This window comes from Cygnus olor, chromosome 3 (genome assembly GCF_009769625.2).
Source record: "Cygnus olor isolate bCygOlo1 chromosome 3, bCygOlo1.pri.v2, whole genome shotgun sequence".
Taxonomy (NCBI): Eukaryota; Metazoa; Chordata; class Aves; order Anseriformes; family Anatidae; genus Cygnus; species Cygnus olor.
Genome location: NC_049171.1, coordinates 43,818,667 through 43,833,375, shown reverse-complemented (window position 1 = coordinate 43,833,375; position 14,709 = coordinate 43,818,667). Strand labels below are relative to the sequence as shown.

The following is a 14,709-nucleotide window of genomic DNA, read 5'->3' as shown; positions in this document are numbered from 1 at the left end:
TTATGCTTATATGTAAGGATTTCTTGTACCTTAAAGCAATGTCTTCTAATTATAAAGAATCATTTTGACAAACGAATGCCTTATATAGATCTCTAAAGAGGAGAGAGGCAGGCTTTCTGGAGCAAAAATTAGTTTGTCCTTATGATTCTCAGAGAGGTTGCAAATCAAATAAAGTAAATAGTGGTTTTGGTATGCTCCCTTCCTGCCCACCCTGAGAGAGCTATTTTCTCTCTATATCTCCTCCATTGTCCAAACACAGGTTTCTTCCTGCTAAGCAACATTCAGTTACATCAGCCACATTTTTCTTTGATATCAGTTGTTTTTAAGTAGACAAAATGTCTTGAATTGCTACTGAACTATGGTTTTTACAGTGGCCATGACACTATTGCCATGGAAGGTTAAAGCATACCAAGATAACTGTTTGTGAGTCCATTGTTTACTATAGAGAGTTGGCTGGTTATAGGAGTTTGTCTTTCCTGCTTGTTTCTATATGGTTATTTTCAGGGCTACAAACTGATTTTAATTAACTCTGTTAATTTTGAAGTGCATTAGGGCTGATCATTAGGCGTTCATGCTCTTCATTAGGTATGAAGAGCACGTATGTGATGATGGGATTCATTTTTCATTCATCTTTTTAGTACTAAAAATTGAAACCTAGAGCTTAAGTAATTTGTGTAAGTTTTTTTTAAGAGGAGTCCGTTAAAATCGGGAGGTGAATCCGGATATCTTGATTTCCAGTTAATTTCCTCTTTTGTTTAGGTGTTATGAATGTGATGAAGAGCTGTCAACACATTGCAACAAAAAGGCTTTGGCTCAGATAGTTGACTTTCTTCAAAAACATGGTTCCAGGGCTGAACCAAGTAAGTTTACACGAATAATTTTATCTAGGACATCTGTAATGTACTATCTTTAAAAATGAGCATTTCAGATTTTAAGTCATATTAATCATATAATTGTAAAGTTATGTATGAGTGTGTTAGTGTAATACAGTTTGTAACTGCACAGTTACTTGGGCAAGTAGTGATTATCGTGGTGTTTTTTATAAATAATTTCAATTTTTTTATCCAGTATAATTAAGTTTTTAAAATACTTTGAGCACTGTAGGATGGTTTTCACAGGTTTTGTCTTTAATGAAGAGAAAGTTGTTTATTGTGGAGAAGATATAATAACTCAAATATAATGTGCTATAAATTAATGCACAGAAACATTACAGAAGAATTAATGAATTGAATTTTTCTAGTGTGGATGTGTCACGTCTTAAAATTTTCAATTTGGATTTGTTTTCCACAGTTAATTAAATTTGTGTAAGGGGATCTTCTAGTACTCTGGTGTTGGATTTACTGCTTTCTGTTCATTGATGTCATTGGGTTGTGATATAATGTTCATTTCTGTTAATAAAAAATTCTCTTAAATTATTTTCTTTTACTTCAGGAGCCTCCTATATCTTACCAGTATATGTGATAGTAGGTAGAACTTTGTATGTGTGGCCTTCAGCTGTCTACTGTTGATAATGCTGATGTTATTCATTCTTACCATAACACATACTGCAGCATTTCTGGCTTGTAATTTATGGAATACATCAGATTCCAGGTTTTCTTCACAAAGCAAAACCAAAAAGCAAGCAAACGAACAAAAGCATGTAACTGAAATTGTAAAACAATTGGTTGCAGATTTTAGCAGAGGTTGGTAGTCACCTGTTTTTAAGTAAGACTGGAAAAGAATGCCTTAGTGGATTGGACTATGTATTCCTTTAGCTGCATGTGCGCAAATCCTGCTAGTTCTAAGAGGTGATATGTATTTTTTGAGGGGAAAAAGATGTAAGGGTCACTCAGAAATTCATATTTTGGTCTAATCACAAGTTGTATGTTAAGTTATTTGTTTGTAATAAATTGATGAATTGCTACTTTTTGCATCTTCTTGCCTGGAACAATGAAAATGCAGTATGTGATTTCACTCATTCACAGTTTCAGTTTCAATTTACATGAGGTCATAAATGGGTGTTGTAGCTTGCAGATTAAAAAGCTGTAGTGTTTGCTTCAGTTAATTCCATTTTTGAACTTCTGGATAAGATTTTCAGAAGGTGTATGATTCGTTGTGCTTCATGCTTTGGATTCATACCGTGTGAAACTTGAAAACCTTTGAAGTTTTCTGGGTATGCTTAGAAGTTTTTTTTGTTTTTTGTGAAATGTCTTAAATTAAACAACTAAAATTCCAAACTAATTCAGAAAAAAGTAAGCTTATTTTTAAAATCAGGTGTTTATAGTAGAACAGGGCAGGATATATTTCTTCTATATATGTATTTGTGTTTCATTTTGATACTCTGGAAACACATATATTTCATTTAAATATCTGCCACTTATAACTGGAAACTCCTTTCTATAACTGGAAATTAGAATGTATTGGTTTTATTTAGGGAATAAACTTTTTTTTTTCCCAGTTGATTTAAACTGGTTTTCTCTCTAGTTTTTAAAATCAGGGTTTGAATTAAAGAGCTAGCTATCATCCAGTGTTAGTTTGTAGTTACGCAGCTTGTGACAGGAGCGTATGGGAGTTCACCCTGCTTGCTGCGGTGCCCTGAAAAGCGAGGTTCTGTGGCAGTGATCCACAGCGTAGCAGTAACTAAGTACACCCAGTGACCCAGAGCTTTTACTGTGAACACAAGGTGGTGAGTGATGCGATACAGTTGTACATCGGTGACAGACTAACAAGTCCACGTTCCCAGCACCTCACACTGTCTGTGAGGTTTCTGAAGCAGTGCTGCCTCAGAAGCAAAGGCCCTACAGCTTGCTCCTGCTCCTTTCCTGGTCGTTCTCCATGGAATTGCTTTGGGAACTGTGAAGGGCAGGACTTGTGCTGGCTCTTTTCTGGTCTGGATCAGCTCCCTGGCATGATCCACTGCTGGTGAGAGCAGCACTGTCGTGCACCAGCGCGGCCGAGTGGTCACCCCCTCGGCAAGATGGCTCTGAAAGGGCCTGCACCCTTCCAGGCGGGCCGCGGCCCACCTGCTGTCAGCCTGTGCGTGTCTGATCCGCGCTGTGAAGTCAGCGGCCCTCGGTCACCATCACCGCTGTTCTTGGGAGCTCTGGGATTAGCTGCCCAAAGATGTTTTGCTGGGCTTTCTTGAGTGGCAAGTGAAAGAGGAAAAAGTAGCTTGCCCGTCACAGTTGGTTGCTTCGGTCCCAGCTACCTACTGGAAGAGGCTGATAAACATCGATGTGTTGATAAATAAATAATAGGTGTGAGCAGAAATTTCCAAACAGTACTGAAGTTCTGTTATTTATTTATTTATTTATTAAGCTAGAATGCCTTTTAAATATTTTTTTAAAATAAGATCTGAAATCAAAGCATAATTTGTGCTGTTGTCCAGAAACAAAGGACACAAAGTATAACAGTGAATATTAACTCTACCATTGACAAATTATTTTTTATTTTCTTTTAAGCATAGCATTTCATTTCATGTTACCATGACATTTTCAGTATAATTATCATCCTTTAAATTCTTTGTTGGCCTAGATTTTTTAAAAAATATTTTGCATATAAGTCAATAATAAATGACTGATTTTAAACTGGGAAATATGAATTATTAGTTGTCAGTTTTATGCTGCTTGTTTCCCACAACTTACTTTCATTTCTTTAAAATTAATATAATGCTTTTATTCCATTGCATTTCTGCTTCTTCCTTCAATTAAAAAAAAAAAAGCAAACATATTTACTTTATTTTCATACCCAAATGTAGCACTGTAAAAAAGATTTATATCTGGGTTTCTTTCTAATCTAACAACTGATTGGCATGGTGCTTCATTACAATTCAAATACCATTATGTAGAAACTTCTGCAGAAATGCAGCATGAGCATGGATATAAGTAACGGATGAGAGCTGTTAGGATTTTTTTTTTTTTTTGATTCTTGAAAGTGTAGGAGTCATTTAAAGATAAAATAATCAGTTTAAACATGTAAGGGAGGGTTATATAGATTTCCTAATTAATGCATCTTAGAAAATAAACAAAAGCAAAATGCTTGTCATTTGGTACTAATGTGGTGGAATAGTGTGGCAGCAGGATCCCTGCTTTTCACTCAGTCTCTCATAAAGATTCAACTTCACTTCAGCTGTAAAAATGTGCAAATTACATTACTACTACATGACTGACTTTTGTAATTACATTAAGTGATTGAGATAAATCCCAGTGCTGGGTTCCCAAAAGAATGCTTGCAGCTGTGTGATTTTCGCATCTGATCCTATGGTTTGTTGTACCCAGCCATGCCTGCTATTTTTTTTCCTTTTTTTTTTCCCTCCCCCTTCTCTGTAGAGGAGTCTGTTTGGTTAAGAGGTCATGTTGGGCACAAGATGGAAGAATAAAGCAAGATTGCTTTCTAGGGTGTACCACCCAGAAATTTGTTTTGTGGAAAAGGTTAGCAGGCCATGATGATTTTCACAGAAAGGCAGGTGCAGTATTGTCAGTGTGGCACACTTGTGAGCTTCACATGGACATAATGCACATGTAGTACACAGGAACCATGCTGAGACATTGCTAGCTGGGTGTCTGCTCATTTGCTGGAGAAAATAAATTGTTTTGTGGTCTTAAAAATGCATATTTTCCTTTATAAAAGCCAAATTAGACATTGTTTGAAGACATAAGATTGCGTAGTGAATTTGTTTATAGAGCAGTTAATTTGTTTATGTGGCAATAGAATGAGAAGGGAGAATATCTGTTCTTAAATTCTGTAGTCAATTTTATTGTTGGGAAGTTCAAGCAGAGGAATGAGATTTTGATAGTAAGTTCAGCTGCCCAGCTTTTGCCAATAGGTGAAATTTAGAAACTTGATTTATGGTTTAATATAGCTAATATAAAGGAAAGATTAAAAATATATATGATTTTACAGTACAAGTAATGGGTGTTAACTTGTCTGGAAAAACAGTTTGGATAATTTAAACTTCAGCAAAATAACGCAGAATATGTTGACTATCCAAATCTGAGTAACACTTCAGCAAAAAGATATTTCTCTTTTCAGTCATAAATTTTCTTTCACATTTACTTATTGTTAAAAATAAAAAATAAAAAAAAATAGACATTCTGTTGTTTTTACCCGCGGGTTCTTCCCTTTACTGTCTGTGTACTTAACTTGTGAGGTATAGCACAAGTCATTTGAGCGTAGAGCGTCAACACCAAGGGTTGAATAGGTTGCTTTTTCACACTATGCAGATGTGGTTTTTAGTTTGTAACATTCTGACAGAATCATAGAAATAAAGTTGTAGTTTGTAATCTTTAATTTGGTAGGATTGTAGCACCATAAGATAAATCAATCCTTTAAAATGTAAAACTAGTGACCATTTAAGATGAGAACAGTGCTGTTTTTCTGAGGGTTAGCTAGTCATTCTTGTACAGTGTTGGAAAAAAATGAATTTTTTTAAATAAAAAAGGAGTGCCTGACAATTTAGTACCATTTTGTAATATAGCATGATGAGAACTTAGTAAAAGAAAAGAAATCTATTAACCTTGCTTTTGCTATGAAGACCTTCAGCTGAAGTACCTGAGCTCTATTCAATAGAAAATGCTTGACCTTGGAATAAAAGTGCATATTCCTGGAACCTCATTTTTAATTACAAAACAAACAAACAAAAAAAGCAGTCGCATTGAAAAGATGAGCAAAAATGCTTACTCCCCCAGCTGAAAGAAAAATTGGATGTCAGTTACATTTTTGCTTACATACCATCTGCACCCCCAGTCACATTTCAGTTTCAGCAAGGTAGGTATAGAAGACCAGGTACACTGCAAATGTTTGCAGTACTGGCAAAACAAATAGATAGAGAACCAGTAGTAGGTTTTTTGAACGTTTTTTGCAAGTGGGTGTGCCAACACTGTTTGCTTTTACACCTGGTCTGGTGACTTCTTGTGATTCACAAACTGAATCATTCTCTGTATAAAGGTAGGGCTGGGACATCTTAGTCACATACCTATACGGCTGGTGCTGTGCAACCATCATGAGCTGACCTCAGAGCCTACAAGGCTACAGCCAAGCAGGAGGAGGTAGAAAAGCTCAAGAAAACATTGATGCGATCTTGTTCTGCATCGCGAGCAGAGCTGTAGCAGAAGAGCAGCCTCTGACTGCTGTGGGTGTTGTGGACAGGGTGTTGCTAGCACTGGGTAGGAAAGGGCAGCGACGGGTGGCATGGCCGAGCACGAGGGCTGTGCTGAAGCACAAATGCAGTTGTCTGGGAGTGCAAGAAGTGAGCACTGAAGAGGGATGTTGTTGTGGGACCGGAGGCAGGTGCTGAAAGGTGGTCAGAGGGGCATCCTTACTCAACTCCCCTGTGGAGAACTGGGAAGATAGTCTTGGCAGGGAGCCCATGGAGCAAGATAGCCTTTGCAAGAGAAAAGGAGGCTGCAGTGATTGAGGCACAGCTTGGGTGAGGGTTTTTCCCACATGACTGGATGAGAAAGGACACCTTTACAGAAAAACTGCAGAAGGAACTTGCCAGAAAAGTGTACTCTGAATGTGAGACCCCCCCCCCCCAAATTGTCAAATACACTGTCCAAGTTATGGAGGGATGGGCCTGCATGGGGCTGATGCCCACCCTGTCTGAGAAAGGCAGAGAAGCCAAGGTGAACCATGTTAACTCTGGAAGATGTAATAGTGAGTTACAGACAGAAATTAAGCTATGAATTTAATCATTTCCTTGCTTTTCACCCACCTTGCTCCTGGGAACACTAACAAGAGTTAACTAACAATGTTCCTTTATAACACTTACTGCTACGTGTGGCCGGGTGGCTGGAAGTACTTTTCTCAAAATGCTGTTTGGCCAGGAGTTGTAGGCCCTCATGGATAGCAGTAGATTATAAACATTTTGATAGTCCTTTTGCTAAAATTCGTCTTGTATTTATACTGACTTAAAAGTCACTTTTCATATCCAAAAGCACTGCTGTGAAAATATTACAGAACTGCAGGATTGAGTTGGGAAGAGTCTGAAACAGTTCAGTGCAAATTCACTTTAAAAAATTACGTATTATTCTTTGACTAATAACAGGCTGGTAGCCTTGGGTTAATCTTGCAGAAGGACCCTTCAGCCCCAAGCTGTAAAGTATTAGCTATCGCAGTCATCACCAGCGTCTTCTATTAAGACTGACCAACTCTTCACATGTCAACTAAACATTCAGCTTTAGGCCTGTCTGTCATCTATCCCCAATCTGGGGATGCTGAGCAGAGTTAAATTAAACACTGCTCTCCTTCCTCTGGCTTTGTATTTGTCCTTAAAAGTGTTTGCATAGGGTAAGCTAGAGAGCTGATAGTGGTTGTAATGGCACTTCTGTCAGGATTTTTTCACAAATGCAAAAAAAAATAATAGGGAAATATCATTTGAAATGAGCTTGTAAAATCTCTTGAAAAATCAAGAGACAGTAATTAAAACCTTTGTAATGAAAGGAGGTTCCTAGACTTCTGTAACAACACACAGGCCTTTTCTTAATTTACTGCTACTTCTTCTTCCTGTGCTAATTACTAATTTGCGACAGTCGTATGTCTGGTTCTCATGCTCTGCGTTTTACAACTGCGTATTCACTCGGCTCTTATCACAAAACTGGATGCTTTTGCTTTGTTTTTCCTCCTTCAATAATTTATATGTAAGGCTCAGCAAATGGAGCCTTGCTACTTGTGTGAAGCTGCCATTTAACCATGAAGTGAAATGCTTTTATCGAGTTTGCCCTGCAGATACGGTCCGCTGTGGCAATGCTGTCCTTATTTGGTGGCTGTGCAAGGAGAGCCAGGTGGTGCTGCAAAGCGTAGCACAGTGAAGCGTGGACAGATCTAGGTTTGACATTTGTCATCCTGTACTGCTAAAGGGAAGAGAAAAATCTGCTTTTCCATATGCTTATGCTTTAATTTTTGCCTGCAGTTTTGTCCAGATGGCCTTGTGAACATTGTTTACTTTAAGATGCTGTCCCAGATGTTTTTGAATGCCGATGGATAAATGCAACAACTGTGGTATACTAATACACAAATTATTTACACAATTTTGGCTTCTTTTTTTTTTTAACTCTCTCTTCTCCCCAGCACTTCTCTGTATGGCACACTTTTATGATGGGAAGAAGTCTCCAATTATATTATTAAATTTCTGAGAGTGAGCAGTGCCTTCAAGTTGCAGATACTTGGACCTCTCTTTCTGCTGATAAGATTCTTTTGTAGTTCGTTGTGGATGGAAGTTTCAGATGCTGTAGTATATCCCTTGTAAGCATGTCGAGTAAAAAGTGTTAGTACACATAGCTTGTAAAGCAGTGATTGTTTTAGGGTGTGAGCAGCTCCCAAGCTATTTGTCGTTTATTGCATTGAAAAACTCTTTGCTTTTTCAAAGACAATTTATTCTTTCTTTGCCCTTGTACTGTCTTCATTCTCCACACTAGTGGAATGGAGAATATTTTAAAGCTGCGTAAGCAGTATTACCAAGAACATTTAAAAATATTTTTAAACAGCAAAGCACCTCTCACTGCATTTTGACAAACTCAGATGCAATTTGGAAAAATAATTATGCCTTGGTGGCACTATAGGGTGCAGACAAACTGCGTCAGAGGCTTGTTGCAGATAAAATAGATATTTTAATGACTTCTTTTTTATTTAATTATATTTTTTCATCTTCTAAGTAAGAAACTATGCAGGAATGTACATAAAAGAACCTTTTGGCATGAGCCTTTCATTAACGTAAATAGGCTGGTTAGTTATTTCTCAAGAACACTTTAATGAGACTTCAATGTGAAGCTCGTTAGAACAAATATTTGAATTCATATGTCAGGACATAGGTTGCAGCATCACAGTTCTTGGCATCTATTAAGTCCATAACTCGTTTACATTGACATGCATTGTTAATCAATATTTAAGACACTGCAGATGTCAGTAATGTTCATATTTAGTCCTGCAACCATGACAATATGAAAGTTGCTAGTAGAATTCTGGGCTAAATATTGTTATCTCAAGTCTTTTCATTACCTCTAGGCTACAAGTTAATGACTGTCTAACTTTGCTGCCCCCATCTATTTAAATAATAAGGGAAATGGGAAAACCCATGGATGTTATACTGGTAGCGTATTCCATTGCAGTTTTACCAAATTTTTGTGGTTTAAAATTAAAACAACATTGTTGTATGCATTTGGATTGTGTTAGCAACCCCTCAGGCTGTGACAAAGGGAGGTAGGTGGAGGAGTAAATGTAGCATTTGCGAAAACTTTTAACAACTCCAATTCAGTTACATTGAGCAAGCTGTACAAGACAGTTTAAACAAAGTACAATAATTTATAAAGACTTGCAGCATTCAGTTGGTAAATTCTGGTTACCTCTCCTTAAATGCACCAAGGAGCAGCCTTTGTGTGGTGTCTCTAGTGTGTGTAATGACACTATATATATAAAAAAACTTCCTATTGTTAATAAACTAACAGAATCTGTTTTACTTTATTTATTGCTTAGGTAATTGAAGAAGTTAAAGTCTTATGGGACAATCTAATTGTTGTGGGAGATATTTACTGGTTATGTGTAGCTGGGGGGGAGGATTTTTTCCAGGGATTTAACTGCTAATGTCTCTTGTTTTTTTAAAGACTATGCAGAGCAGCTTAGAGTACCACCAAAGTACCCTTAAGTACGTGTCAAAAATTATAAATGTAATCCATGGAAGGACTGAATTGGTTAAACTATACAATTATCTAGTAATGTTAATCTATAGTTTAATTACAGGTTCATCAAAAATCATACGGCTCCGTGAAGAAAACAGTGAAACAAGTGAAATACTGAAAGGCAAAAATTCTGGTAATGGTGCATCAGTTCCAGTTAAAGGAATAAATAATTTAGGAAATACATGCTTTTTTAATGCTGTCATGCAGGTAAGATGGAAAGCTCATACAGTTTTCACTCTATAAATTTCAGCAATACTTAATCTGTATAAACTGTGGCCTTCATAAAAGGTACTGAATGTTACCAGTTTTCATTCTGCTGTCTGGAGGTCCTTTTAAAATGCTTTTCACTTCTGGCTATCCAAGCACTATTTCCTTTTATAACAGAAAAGAGTTCCTGGATCAGTAGCATTTTTCAAAGTACTGAGACAAATGAAAATGTCAAGTATGTTACACACTGCATATGTGTGTGGGTTGTACTCTAGCATATGGTTTTATTTGTAGTTCAGCATTAGGCAGTCATGAGTAATGCATGGTATTTACCATACTGGTGGGTGTGAAAAGTGGTACTTTATGCATAATTTAAATTATCAAGCACCAATGTTGTCTGCACAGTGAGTTGTGATGATTTTGAGCCCCTACAGATGATGCAGCTATAAAAGTACTTTTATTATTTATTTTTTTTTCTGACCAGACTAAGAGAATGAATTATACCAGTGCACTTTTATTGATATGAGCCTATAAATAATCCAACATCCTAAAAATTGCAGCAGCCCTACTGGGTTTTATTGGAACATGCTAATGCCTGCTGGTTGAGCAGAGACACCTGTATATCTGCAGACAGGAGTGAGCAAATTAGACAAAACTGCTACAAAGGTGTTCTGAACTGTCAGGCTTTACTTAGCATTAATGGTGGTGATGACAAAACTTAGCCACCAAATAGTACGTTTGTAAGGAGTAGCATTACTACAGATTGTTCTCTATGCATACTTAGAGCATTGTAGAAACTGAAGCGATCTGCGGCAAAAGTAACTAAAAATAAAGGGAAAAAAAAAGCTGAGATGTGTTGAGTTGGTTTCTCTCTTAAATTCAGAGAGGCGATGCTTTAAAGTGTTACAGAGCCCCCATGCTTCCTGGAGGACTATGAGGGAGGCTGCAGAGTTCAGAAGAAACGAATGCTTTCTCATATTAGTGTCCTCACCATCCAAATTAAATAAATGAACTTTGTTATACAACAAAAATAGAAAAGTTATTACCAGGAAGCTATTTTGGAATTACAAAAGCAGAAGTACATACAATTTTCAAAACAGTCTAAGATTAGTGATAGCTTTTACAAGGATGATACCTGCGTTTTCTAGTGGTCTCATATTATTGAATATGTCTGTTTTCGTCTGTCCCTGAATTGAGAACTAAAGAAAACTGTATAGTTGAAAGATCAGAGTGAGTTTCTTTTTTTTTTCCTTTTTCTTTAAGAACTTGGCACAGACTCATATACTAAATGAACTGATGTATGAGATGAAGGAAAAAGGAACAAAGTTAAAAATCTGTCATACCTCAGACTCCCAATTGGTAAGTGTGCAGTGACAAATACAAATTTGGGCAAACGGGGGAAGAAACGAGACAACGGGAAATCACATCTCTGTTAAAAATACTCTTATTCTCTCATTTGTTTTTATCTCTTTATAGTTTAGCCAGTTTATGATATCCATGAACTCACTCTTATTACAAAGGTAATTATTCAGCCCTGAAGGGGGGGAAATAATCACTTCCTCTCACATTTTATAGCATTGAAGTAGCAAATAATACCTGACTTTAAGAAAGAGTGGCTTATTTTTGTTTCCCATTTCATTTCTTCAGTGTGCATACATAATACAGAGAATAGTATTTTTAGCTCTGTAAAGTGTTTATGAAATATTTTATTCCAGTCTGTTCCAGCTCTTCATTGATGAGGCTTGTAAAATTTAACTGCATGCTTCACAGCCAGAGGATTAAACTGAGAGAAACAAAATTCTATTGAAGACTAAATTTCTTGTCCTCAAGTTCATTTGAGGCATATGGGAAAGAAACTAGTTGTTATTATCAAAATAATATGCTGCTGTTCCCAGTCATTTCTAACAGCTTTGGGTTTTCACAATAAGTTGTTACCAAGTGGGGTAAAGATAATACCCTTTTCCCTCTGCTAGCTAATAAGGCAGTTTTCAAATGCTGTTTTTTTTGTTGGTTTGTTTGCTTTTTCTTCTTTTTCTGCTCGTTGCTGGGACCTTTCTGGTGATGGTAAGGATTGAGAGGTGGAAGTCTGTTCCAGATACCTCTGAAGTTATAAAGAATTCTGCATGTTGTTGGTAGTGATGTTGATAGCTTCTACAGGCAAGAACAGTGTGAAATTCACTGCACTGTTATCTGTATTACCTCTAATGGCAGTTCTGAACAGCAGCGTGTTTCACTAAGTTATTCCTGAGCCACAACTGAGGTCTGGAGCTTGTTTGTGCCTGGAGGCTTAGGAAGGCAGTGGTACGTTGGTTTATGCTCAATGTGAACCTTGCACAGCCGTAAGGTTGAAAGATTTATTTTCTATTTAATGACAATGCTTACGGTATAAGATCTTCGGAGTGAGGAATGCATTTTCTGGTCTCTGTATGCCAACAGAGGATTAGAGGACTACAGTAGCGTAACTGATAGTAATGGAGAAACTGCTAGCTTCATGCTTGGTAAAGGGTATTTTTCAAGTTTTGATAGTGTATGTAATGTGAATACTTTATATTTGTGTGTATCCACAGAGGTTACGTTTTGTTCAGTTCTGTTGTTTGGAAGAGGCAGTCTCTCTAGTTGTTTGTCTGGAAGCTGTAATCTGTTTTTGTGAGAATCAGATGAGCTAGGAAGTAAGCCCTGTGATGACATATGAACCTGGCTACGCTAAGGGAGAGCTGGTGATCTTGAAGCACAAATAGTACTGAAGCAGCTGAGGAGCATCTCCTGATCTAAGTCTGTGTCAGATGGCCGCTGGCCAGGTCCCTGCAGCCCTGGGGCCTGCTGGGTGGTATGAGCCGCAAACCAGGAGGGGCTGGGTGAGATTAGCACAGCTCCAGTTCCTCTTGCTCCCACCAAAAATGTCTGGCCTGTAGTGGTCTGCTGGCGGCCTCTGCTTGTGAACCACTGCCCGTGCCTTCCTGGCTCGTGGCTCCCGCAGGAGCAGTGGGTCCTCCTGTGGCTGTCGGATGTGTGAGGATTTCAGGATGCAGCTCTCAGCTCAAGGCACACAGGAGTAAGACAGATAATCCAAGAGGTGTATGATGCAAACTTCCACTTGGCATTTACATTCTGAAAAACAGAATAAGTAAGCTTTCATCACATGTGTTACTAATTGGTTTCAGAGAAGAAGCAGGAGAAGGTTCCCTTATGGCTAGCTTTGATGTCCCGTAGCCTGGCAAAATAAAAGAACTCCCTGTTTAAAAACTCATCCATATTTCTTACCTTAAGCGTTACTGTATTACACTTTGTTCTAGTATTCATTGACATGCCTGTTTCCAAAATTATTGGTTAACCACCCGTTTGTTCATTGAAAATTGCTAGGTATTGTGGCTATTACTGTTTAATTAATAAGCTTGCTCTTTCACCATTTCAATCATATAGGTGACACCAAGCTTTTTTTTTTTTAAATAAAACATTCTGAGACTAAAAGTCACGTTGTTCTTTTTCGTAAGTATGTTAACCTGAAACAAGACCTGTTTATCACTGATTTTGAAATCTGATGCACAATGTACCTTTGCTTTGAAGGATCCTTTGGTGGTAAACCTCTCCAGCCCTGGACCCTTGACTTCAGCGATGTTCTTGTTCCTTCACAGCATGAGGGAGGCTGGAAGAGGTCCTCTTTCTCCCAAAGTACTGTTCAGCCAGCTTTGTCAAAAGTATGTATTGTCAGCATCTTTTTTTTTTTTAGTGATACATTTCTAAATATGCCATGTCTGTTGTGCTTTCCAGTGTGCTGTTAGATTTTTACTGAGCAGCCCAGAAAATGTCTTTGTGTTGTAAAATTGCAGGGTTTCTTGTTGTACTCCAGGGTTGTACCTGTTTTTCATGAAATGTATGTCCTAGCCCAGAACTGCTATCATGCAGTGGGCTTTCACTTGGGTTTAAGTGGGCAGAAGATGACATAAAACCAAAAGAAAAAAATACCATAACCTTTCAGGTCTTGTTGGCAGCTGTATGTTAGCTTAAAGCTCTGCTAATACTGCAAGACGTGTGTCGATGTTTTGGGAAAAAAAAGTAAGCTTCTAAATGGGAAAGCTCTGCTACGATGTTTGTCCTTGGCGTCAATTCAGAGTAAAAAAGGGTATAACAAGTAAGGACTTATAGCAGTACTGAGAAGGCATATGGCTCCAGATTGCAAAGAGCTTACAAGCCCTAAAGAAGTCCGTTTCTTGGTGTGGAAAATGTTTACAGTGGTGCTTTGTAGGTGTCTTCAATGCAAATAATCTTGCTTTTTAAAACACCTGTGGAAGACCTATTTAAAAGTTGATACAAATATTTAAATATTGCCTTTACAAGTAAAAGAAGCTGTAGAAACGGAGTAAATGGAGGATGTTACAGCTGAGTCTAACATTTTAAAAAAATTGGAAGTTAATAATGCATGTTAATCTATTTGCTCCAGTATTATTAAAAGGAATTGTAAGTGTTTAGCAGCAAGAGAGTTAGGAAAGTTCCAACTTACTACTACAGAGTTCCAGGGTAAAAACCTTGCTGTGCAAGCATGCTATAAAGAAACAGAAACTTTTAGACTAAAGTGAAGACCATTTAATTCTGATACAGAAACCAGTTACTACTTTTTCTTCATCCTCAAAATTTAACTTTAGAAACGTAATATATATATATTTTTCTATTGTACTTGACTTCCTTTTGGCTCTTTTGAGCTGTAAAAGGAAATTTGTGTAAAAGGTCCTTAGAGTGGTTTTGAATCAGGTGATGCAACAATACTAAATCTCAGGTATCTGGTTTTTGTTGTTGTATCTTCATCTTTAAGATAGGCGTATACTTTAGCTACCTGCTAAAAGTTCAACGTTTTTTA

The 14,709-nt window shown here is 37.4% G+C and overlaps 1 protein-coding gene across 5 annotated transcripts in view; it reads left to right on the top strand.

Moving 5' to 3' along the window:
- Positions 1 to 14,709, top strand: part of USP45 (ubiquitin specific peptidase 45) — a 54,798-nt gene that overhangs the window by 11,983 nt on the left and 28,106 nt on the right. For all 5 annotated transcript variants that reach the window (XR_005818801.1, XM_040553405.1, XM_040553408.1 and 2 more), the window contains exons 5-8: positions 760 to 860; positions 9,712 to 9,857; positions 11,121 to 11,216; positions 13,422 to 13,552. Coding sequence is in view for 4 of the 5 variants with exons in the window: in XM_040553405.1 (XP_040409339.1) it covers positions 760 to 860; positions 9,712 to 9,857; positions 11,121 to 11,216; positions 13,422 to 13,552 (474 nt within the window). In the remaining variant the exon portion in view is untranslated. The remainder of the gene's footprint in view (positions 1 to 759; positions 861 to 9,711; positions 9,858 to 11,120; positions 11,217 to 13,421; positions 13,553 to 14,709) is intronic.